Genomic DNA, 10,407 nt, shown 5'->3' with positions numbered 1-10,407 from the left:
TGCAGTGAGCTTAGCTTTGGATGTGGCTAAGGTGCTCAACAAGTCTTCTGATTATACCGCCCACATTTCCCCCCTTTTTTTTCAATGTATTTACTATCAAATTACATTTATTTTGCCATTTTATTTTTGAAAATGACTTCTTCATTTTCAATGAATATAGAAATGTTTTATCCTACAATCTGTCCATCAAAGATGAGACTTAAAAGATAAAGGGAAATAATCTAACTGTGATTTCTCAGTTTTTACAATGAGACACCTACTTTTTCTCCTAAATGCTCATTAACTCCCTTTAATGGGTAGGTGTACATTTTCACCAATTCACTCCAAGTCTCAGTATGGACATCTGCAAGTTTTGTTGTTCACTAGTATACTGGGAAATTTGGTTCAGACCTCTGAATTTTGCCATTTTCCTTGCTCACTTTCCATTGTCAACAGTCATCCATTACCCCCCTCTTCCTAAAAACTGACAGAAAATGCTCACCTCTAAATTTCATTTATTCTTCTTGAGTAAATGCACATCTAAACCCACAATAATCTTCTTACACTTGTGGCTGTGAAAATATGTGCCATCACTTCAAGGTCTCAGCAAGAAGCCTTCGTGGCACTTCTCTCAAACATTTTAAGGCTCCTAAAGCTTATGAAGACACTTTAATCTTTTCCTTTCACTCACAACTTCATATTTTCTTGCACACATATCCCCACTCCACTACCAACACCAGTTATTTAAAGATTCAATCCATCTCTCATGAGCACCAAAATTATTCACAAAATATTTACAAATCTTAGGATCAAAATGCTAGAGATACACTTGTTCAGTCATTAGTTGATGGAATGAACAAATTTTAAAGTTTCTTCATGCCTCTGATAGAAAGTATTGTTTGTAAATGTCTAAAACAGGGTTTCAGTTCCAGCACAATAATGCTTACCAAAACGTAAACATCATAAAAGTTTCACTAAACATGGATGGTACTCCAATAAGAATAACTAAGCTGCATGTTAAACAGACAGCACAGGCAACATCCAAGTGTCAACTTTCTCTTCTTCTTTTCTGTAACTGTTTAAGAAAATAAGCGCATACTCCAAAATCAAAAAAAACATGAAATCACCATACAGGTACAACTCCTCAGTAACAATTCATTTTTAAAAATGGCTGCAATTTAATTTACAAAGCACTAGTGCCTCATCATAATGCTAAAACACGTGAACTGTTAATATAACTCACGTGAACAGTTCCCATGACATAAAATGATGCAGCAAATTCACAAACCTCCAAATAGTTCATCTCAGAGGGGAAAAAATCCCCAACACTCCCCGTCTGAGACAGAGCATTGAATGAGTCTCTGACAATAACAATGTCATAAGCAGTTTTTCCTTGGCACTAAAATATGTTTATTTTTTCAGTTCGAAAAAAAGACAAGAAAAGTATCACTCGGGACGTCACTCACCAGCTACTGACCAAATTCCTGCAAAACACATGCACACACACACACACAGATTTTATGCAGTATAAACCAGAATAAGACAAATATAAATGGAGTTTCATCACTCATTATAGCTAATGTTTATGTTATCTAAGAAGTTTCCACTAATTTGTAGTTAACTTGAAGCTGCTTCCTCTTCATTTGTATATCTCTACATCACAGTATCATTACTAAGTAGACACAACCAACTTCTGGAGTCAAGCATGTTGCTATTGAGCACCAAAAAAACTTGGTTCAGAAATATCAATACTTCCTGAAAAGTTCTTTAAACACTTTACAAAAACTTTTCATGCATATAACAAATCCTTATAACAAATCCTTAACATGCAACCATTTGCAATGCATAACCCATCTTTACATTTGCAGTGCACTCACCTACAGGCGTTCAGCAACAACTCTCGGACTTATGCTTGCCACTGCTTTTGATGCTGCATCGTCAAGGTCTACAGCAGTAATGATTGGCAGATTACTTTCACTCAGAATCTTCCTGGCTTCTTCAACATTAGTTCCTGCATACCAGCACATAAACTTTAGAAAATAAACAAGTTTACGTCATCATCCATATTATTCAGTGCTATGCATAAAAAGCATTCACTCTAAGGTTGTTATGATACTCTGATTTAAAGAACACATATAACAAATAAAATCTTTCAGGTGTTACTATTTTTCTGTTCACCTGTCAATCTTACCTTCAAGACGAACAATTAAAGGTAGTTTGAGGTTAATAGACTTGCAAGCATTGGTGATACCACGGGCAATGGTGGCACAATTCACAATGCCACCAAAAATATTAACCAGGATGGCTTTTACCTGTGGACCAATAGAACAAAAGTGAATATGCATCACAATTCTTATTATTATAGATTTCAAACATCTTCAAACAGCTTCAATGCACACAGAATTGCTAAAATGTTTCAAAAGGATTGTTCTCTCTCTGACACACAAACAGCATAAAGCAAATATTAATTGCAAGTTTAATGTGGCATCCTGAAATTGTAAGCTCACTGACAGGAAATTTTGCAGTATCTACTATGCAGTAAAATTAGGGTCATACAAATTATAGATTTCCAGGATGGACTTTTTTCTCCAAAGGCACTTATAACAGAAGAGAAAAACCAAAGATAATTCTCAAAGTAAACTTTCACCAACTTGAACATCAGAGGTGAGCAAAGTGAATGCATGGTACACTTGATTTTCTGTTACTGTGCCCCCAACGTCTAAAAAATTGGCTGGAGATCCTCGATGAAGCTTGATGATGTCCATCGTGGCCATAGCCAAGCCAGCACCATTCACTATTTTAGAACACACATGCATGCACACACACCATCAAAAGTGCACAAATTTTCATGGTACTGACTTCACTGTAATAATATAAAAATTAAAATCAAGAAAAAAATATTCAAAATATGTTTTTCATTAAAAAAAAATATGCTAACCTCCCAAGATCTATCTAGCCGTCTTTTTACAGGTCATGGAATTGACTTTTTGTAATTTCTGCCAGAATGGAAACAAAGGTATATGTTGCCAGCAAGTGAAGACCTTGCATCCCACGTTAACTGCGATGGGTCTTATTTTTAACTAAAAAAAAATTTGATAGGCATGCATGACCAAAATCTAACTGATGACAATTACAATCTACTGGTACACTTCTTTCTTAACAAACTAAGTATATAGCATTGTCTTACCAAGACATGCTATGTTGCCATCCATGCCAATGTAATTAAGATTGTGTTTGGAAGCCTGCACTTCACGTGGATCAGACTCGGAAAAGTCTTCCTGCGCAAAAATCTCTTTCTGCCGGAATGCAGCGTTGTCATCAAAGTTGATCTTAGCATCAAAGCACACGACTAAGAAGAAAATAGATTACTTTTCCACAGCATTTTTCAATATTGAAATACATTTGATATATTTGTAGGCTGTAATTCATTCAAGATGCACAAGACGCACATGCAACCCTTACAGATAAGTACAATTATATATGCTATGCTTGCTAACAAATACTGCATGACTACCACAGTCATGGATATATGGATTTGATAAACTTCTGAAAGAAAATGTGCGTAATAAAGTATCTTCTAAGTACCTCTTCCATCAGGGGTTTCACCAAATGGATTGATTTCAACTTGTGTTGCATCAACCTTTAAGAACAACTTGTACAAGTTCTTGATTTCTTTTGCTGCCTGCAAAAGGATTTTGTGCACTTACTAAGGTTCCACATTGTTGTAAAGTTATAATTTCTATCTATATTTAATACAGTGGAACCTTATCCGGTCTTAAATTAACTGTGCATTTGGTTATCCGGGACTGCCTAAAAGACAAACTGCTAGACATCAGAAGACCACCAGGTAATACTATGTTGTGGAAAACCATTATAATCAATCTGATGCTGATGACTCATTCTGAACACTCCTCTTTCCTTTTTCTCCATATTTTGACGACTGCCATTTGTCAATAAGTTTTGACATTTGTCTTCAGCTTCATCGCTTTTCTTGGAAAAAATTGTGTATGGGTCACATCATCCATGTAGGCAACACCTTGTTCCGAGTTAATTTAGTTGGTGTCTGCACCTCGAGAGTAGAAAACAACTTCGACATGTCAGGGTCCGGTGCAGGAGTGAAAAAAATAAAAGATGTTTCTCCAAATAGTACAAAACTACAATTTCTTGAATGTGCCGAAAAGGGGGAATCAATTGTGTAACTTTCATCAGAATTTAACATCGGAAATCAAATAGTGCATAGTATTGCACCTCTTCTATCATTTGTGAATTTTGAGATTTTGATTAACCGTGATTTTTGATTATCCAGATGAAGGGTCATTAAGCTGAATAATTGAGGTTCCATTGTATATAAATGCATATTACTTTATTCATAAATCAATGACAAATATAAAATGCATAAACAGTTACAAACATTTTTATAAATCTGAAATCATATTCAGCTTTTATATAAAGATTTAACTAGTACCAAAACATAGCTGATTTTTCGGTTTTGCCAGATCTTTTTTATTTCAAGTATTATAAAAACTGACAATAATGGAGAGTCACTTAGATAGCCACTGTCTCATAATAACTTTTTCTAATTTCCTACCTGTGCTATTTTTTGTCCCTTGAACCCAAGATTTTTGGCCATGGCATCTGCTTGCACGTCTGTTATGCCTTCCACTATATCAATTGGTTCCTAAACAAATTATGTTATTTAATTACACTACATGCACATTCAAACAATTTTATCATCTGACACACATCATTCCATTTTTAAATAAAATGAAAGCACTAAAAAACAAAAATAGCATGCACACATACAACAAATAAAATTTGTTAAATCTCCCTTTGTCAAATATGAGCTTCAAGAAATCAAATTTACTTTAAATATGGAAGCAGGATTTTTCTCAGCCACTTCTTCAATGTCCACCCCACCATTTGGACTGCCAACCATGACTGGACCCCCAAAACTCCGGTCCATCAGAATAGCAAAATAAGTTTCCCGTGCAATATCAAGTGCCTCAGCTACCATAACCTGTAAAGAAAAAGGGGTTAGTGTTCTATAGGAACTGGAAATGGCTAATGCTGCACTGAACAAAATTACATTCTTTGAATGACCAGCAATAATAGACACTTATAAATTAGCAGCTGTTTGGCCCCAGCACACATACTTAAATGATAAGTTATTGTCCTAACACTAACTTTCTGCAATACCTACGGACTGCACACTCCACTTGTGCTTAAGGTAACACTTTATTTCTCAGAGGGCTATTCGGGGAACCAAACATCACAGCTGAATGTGTCTTCCTTAAACACCAAGAAATAAACTCTCAAGTTTAAAAAAAGTCTGTAGTGTAATATACAATTGACTGAAAAACACTTTCTGAAATTCTTATGTACTGATTCACATGTATGAACACACAAACATGCTTACCTTGTTTACTTTCACTCCATCTTTAGGTGTTTGCTTTGTAACCAGCTTCTTTCCAAGCATATTCATTACAAGTCCTTCTACCTTGTCTGGGCTGTTTGACCAAAATGTACAGGCAGAATAAATATTTTTAATCACTAATGTGGAAAAAAACTATTTTTCCCATTTCTGCATAATAATAACATACTGAATAATTTACTTTTATCTTCCTATTTTTAATAAGAATATTTACAATTAAAATTATCTCTCAAAATAAACTTTCATATGCATGTCAAATAATGTTCAGTATTTTTCCCTTTAAAAATAGTAAACAAATGGTGAGAGCCTTGTCAAAAATATTTTATTAAAATTCTACATGCATAATGCAATGAAAGAGTGAAATATGAACACACTTTTTTGTAAGATGGACTCCTCCTTTGAAACCTGTATTAAATACTCCCTTGCCTCTTCCACCTGCCAAAATCTGGGCTTTGATTACATATTCTGGCACACCTAAACAGTAAAATTTTTTTTTAAATAAAATAAAAAAGCTTCATAAAAATACTAAAAGGAATGGTATTTTTGAAACAATTTGTTAAATGGTAACTATAAATGTAGCATAGGGACATGGTGAAATTATGTCATTGAAAATCACATCACTGGTTAATCATTAGGATCATCATTGATTTGGACTTTTACAAACATGAATATCACATACACTAGACTAAAATTCATCTTTCTGGACTTAAAATTAAAAACTGTCTTACAAAGTTTGCTAGCTATTGTTGATGCATCCTCAGGTGATGATGCTACAAGGAACTGTTGCACGGAGATGTCAGCATCTGCCATTAGCTTTTTACTTTGGTACTCTTGTAAATTAAGTTGTCGCACTTGACAGGCCATCACAGATGTCTGGAAGCAGTCAAAACATTGCCGCAGTAAAAACAAAAGTCAATTTCCAGACAACTGTACAAAGTGACACAGCACAATAATTTTTCAACAAATTTCCATAAAGATAACAGCCAAGTCATAACTACCACACAGTCAGTTGTTTGCTTCAAGAAGCGTTTATCAAAATAACTGGCAAAAGCTATGTATCACACATTAAAAACCTGTCTATATGCTGTATTTCCACCATCAGATACATTATTTCATGGGAAGGTGGAGAAGAAATGGAGGAACTTCATGTAGTATACTACTTTATATTTTCCTTACCTGCATAAATGTAGGTAGTACTGAGCGTCTAACCATAAAGAAAGTAAAAGTTGCTTACTACATACTACTCAACCTTGGAAATTGACATACTTCTGTGTGCTATGCAACTCTTAAACAGCATTGCTACCAACTGTCTCACTGTCAATTTTATTAATTCATTCAATGCCACAGCATCTGCTACACAAGGTTTAAAAAGTAAATAAAGTCTTTTGGGTTTTGATCATCTAGGTCATCTCTGTACATCTCCACAGAGTGTATATTGTCAGATTCAGGCTAAAACATGGTCCTTAGAATGCCTTTATACAGGAGGCAGAAACTACAACCCAATCAGCTGGTGCACTTTCTGCTACATGTTTTTGGCAATACCCTGAAGCAGGATATCAGAACGTTTTGTTCCTCATTTCCCCCCTTTTTTAATTCAAAAAAGAATAACCATAATACATTTATCATCAGCACTGTTAAGTTTGGGTTTTATTTTGGTCACATGTGCCAGGTTTCCCACACAGTCATCAGGATAAATTTAGCAACTCAAAACAAAAACAAGTCACTGAAGCATTTGGTACACTGTACACAACAACCTTCACAGACTTGCTACCAAGCTTCTTTATCTGCTTTAATCACCTTTCCTATGCCTTCATTAAAAAAAGTTAAAAGCTTGAGGATTTTGTTTAAGCACTTTCCACAAAGGCATACATGCACGCACAACACAGACTAAAAAACACTCTACTGAAACTGAATCCATTAACTCACCAATTTTACAACAGAAACAGCCATGATGATCCACATGAGTATGCATATTAAAATTTATGAGCCAGTTATAAGAGGTCAACAGCTCACATTTACCCATTTTTTTTTTCTTAATCTAAAGGCAAAAGTTTTCATGGCATGTGAAACCCTTTGGTCCTATCTATCTGAACCAATGAACTGTTAGTACAGCAATTCTCATGAGCTCTACCTACCTATTCCCACCCAGAAATCAGCTTAAGTTAATGCATTTTCATTTGCATTATCACTGACAAAAGGTGCTCTTTATTCGCAAACAGTCCAATGATGCATTGCTGACAAGAATAAGTGATCAACATAGAGTAAATAGCCTTCATACTTTGATTGCCAAAACTGGCAATGTAACAACAGTTAATATTCTTTTACATTATAAAGCGCATGTATACATGCAAGTAAGCAAAAGGGAACTTTTTTTAAAAAAATGGAATGTAAAGTTACTGCTTTTCATTACACCTGCTAGTGGTTAGATAGGGCCACTTTTCAATGACTCAAATTAAAATTTTTGAACAATTCTGGATTAGTCTGATTTATGGTCTTTGTATATGTATCATTAATCCTTTTAAAGTTGTGGAGCCCAAAATGTATTTCTGAATTGCAAATACGTGTAAAAGATGTTTAGCTGTCATATATTCAAGTTAAATAAGGGATCCTTACTCAGCTCCTGATCATGTCACAGTGATCTTCAATGTTCATTATGAGTTTACAATCACAATGTCCCAAGGTTCCTATCTAAATTTGTACTTTAACTTCCTCTTCACTCCCATGTTTTCTTAACAAAGAGCTGAAAGCAACAAACACCACCACATTCAAGATATGGACATCTTAGCTAAAAAGCATGCTGTCAAATTTGGGATTATGTATAGTCATATTCAGATGAACATAATTAAATATGTATCAAGCACCCTTTAAATGATTAGTGTTGTACAATTTTTGTTCTTCTAATAAATAAAGCTCAGAGCAAGACGCTATTTCCCCATATTCGGATGAATACCCACCTTCTGTTCTTGGGACACATGCCAACAATCAAAACATATAAAATAAGATCACCTGACATCGATGTCAGGATTATGTATAGACAAATTTATGCTATCAAAGCATTAGGTAATGGGAGAATATGTTAAAAAGGCATAGCTATGTACAAAGATAACAAGCTTGAGGCTAACTCAAATGTTGTAATGTTTTCAAAGACTGCTTGTGCAACATTGCCCGTTCAATGTATAACACCCTTCTTCTCACTTGTCAAAGGCCTTTTGGACCTACCTTGCAAAGTGATATAATAACATCTGTGCAGAAGAGTAAAGCAATGCTAGCAAAAAGACACTTGACCCTAGTGGTAGTCACTGTAGGTACCACAGTCAGTTTATTTGAATAATCAGAAGAAACAAAAAAAGAAAAAAAAGAGGTGTGGGTGAGACTGTGTCACTTAGGAGTGGCATAGGAAGATGCTTGGCTTTAGTGGGAAGGGGGGTAGGGGAAATGAGGAGAACTCCAAAATGACACTTTGCAAACAAGACACTGCCTAGTGCTCAATTTCAATAAATCCTTCTTTAGCCTTATCCCTTATTTAATCAGGATGAGCTTGATTTTTAAACAAATACAAGTATTTTCCAACATCAATATCAGTTGTAAACAATTTTCCTTTTGACATCACTATTTCTAAAATGGAGCATACCTTATTCTACCATGCAATCTAGCCAGTGGCGGCGTTTGGGGGTGGCAAATGGGGCGGCCGCCCCAGGCCCCGCTCTCGAAGGGGCCCCGCGCTTTAGCCCCGAGGTCATGTTTATGACTTATTGCTAGCTGTGTTAAACAAGTTGTGACCAAAAAAAATTGACGTTCAGAAAACACCTCTAAGTTTTAATTAAGCAAATTATTGAACCCATGTCTTCACGTTAAACCCGACAATAATAACAAGCAGTTTAAGTTATAGTCACCATATTATTTCGCTTCAAGAAAAACCACTACTGTCACAAACGGTGGGAAAGGTAACGAACAATTAAAACACTAAATTCATTCGTTATTTCGCGAAATATATCCAGCCTATCTAACTGTATATAAATCAGTGTTTCCGGCATCACATCAATAGGGATATTGATACACATACTCCATTACCCCGGCCCCGCGCGGATGGTCGGCCCCAGGCCCCGCGTGTTCTTAACGGTTCCTAACGCCGCCTCTGAATCTAGCCTAGCAATGTCCTTGGAAGATGCGTGGCTTTGGGGGGGGGGCTAAAAAAATGACAGTAAATGAAGATTACATTCTTGCCTCATAAGTATCATTTTTCAGGGAATGGCTGTCCCCCTGGTTCCTATGCAATGCCACCTCTAGAATGGAACAGAACAGTATCCCATCTTTTCAAATCTTGTGTCAAGGCCCCTATACCTTGCATCATGCAATGGTTGAATGTTTGTAATGCGTATCTTGATACCAAAACTGGGCTATTCACATGGTTTTTATAAAACAGTGTTCTGTGCTGAGCTTTACCACTCACTAGCAAAAAAAAATATTTTAATTAATTTAAAAAATTAACTAAAACGCACCCTACTAAGCCTTTAACAGTTATTTTCCTGCATTATTCAAGTGACATCCTCTTACAATTTCTGTTGGCAGGAATCTCACTGCTCAGATCATCTGAAATATTTACAACGTTTGTGACAGGCCTCTTATGATTAACCATTACAGTATTTTTTTTTAACCTTACAAAAAACACCTTTCTCACCTACACTGTAGGCTACAGAATATTAGGTACTACTGAGCAGTCTAGTTTGTCATTACTAGCATTACATTCTACACACAAGTTCAGATAGGCTTTCTAATGTGTTCACTGATCTTTAGTGCTTCCGTGTCAAATTTTAGACATTTTGTAGACACTTACACTTCTAGGGGACAGTCGCCGAAATGCACACCAACGTAAAGCAGACGCCATGGTCGTGTCCACGCGTGATCGAATGAGACGTAGCGAGAGGAGACCAACAAGATAGGAGTGAAAAGGCACTACTAACGCAACATAAATGAGTCTTATACATCTAGCTTGCAGA

At 35.7% G+C, this 10,407-nt stretch overlaps 1 protein-coding gene across 1 annotated transcript; it reads right to left on the bottom strand.

Moving 5' to 3' along the window:
- Positions 1–477: 477 nt before the first annotated feature.
- On the bottom strand, positions 478–10,360 carry LOC112572377 (succinate--CoA ligase [GDP-forming] subunit beta, mitochondrial-like). Its single transcript, XM_025252029.1, has 12 exons — positions 10,245–10,360; positions 6,139–6,283; positions 5,785–5,884; positions 5,396–5,486; positions 4,844–4,996; positions 4,568–4,657; positions 3,565–3,661; positions 3,167–3,328; positions 2,631–2,773; positions 2,171–2,291; positions 1,857–1,990; positions 478–1,463 (listed from the first exon to the last, which is right to left on the bottom strand). Exons 1-11 carry the CDS (start codon positions 10,293–10,295, stop codon positions 1,857–1,859), a joined length of 1,287 nt encoding a protein of 428 aa, XP_025107814.1. The 5' UTR covers positions 10,296–10,360; the 3' UTR covers positions 478–1,463.
- Between the last annotated feature and the right edge of the window lie 47 nt (positions 10,361–10,407).

Source organism: Pomacea canaliculata, linkage group LG9 (genome assembly GCF_003073045.1).
Source record: "Pomacea canaliculata isolate SZHN2017 linkage group LG9, ASM307304v1, whole genome shotgun sequence".
Taxonomy (NCBI): domain Eukaryota; kingdom Metazoa; phylum Mollusca; class Gastropoda; order Architaenioglossa; family Ampullariidae; genus Pomacea; species Pomacea canaliculata.
The sequence above is the reverse complement of the archived record's forward strand: the minus strand, read 5'-3'. Positions and strand labels throughout refer to the sequence as shown.

Coding starts and splice junctions, on each gene's coding strand:
- LOC112572377 (XM_025252029.1), bottom strand. CDS start 10,295: ATGGCGTCTGCTTTACGTTGGTGTGCATTTCGGCGACTGTCCCCTAGA. Junction 3,329..3,564: donor TGAAACCCCTGATGGAAGAG/GTACTTAGAAGA, acceptor TTTTCTTCTTAG/TCGTGTGCTTTGATGCTAAG. Junction 2,774..3,166: donor TGGCAACATAGCATGTCTTG/GTAAGACAATGC, acceptor GTTCTAAAATAG/TGAATGGTGCTGGCTTGGCT.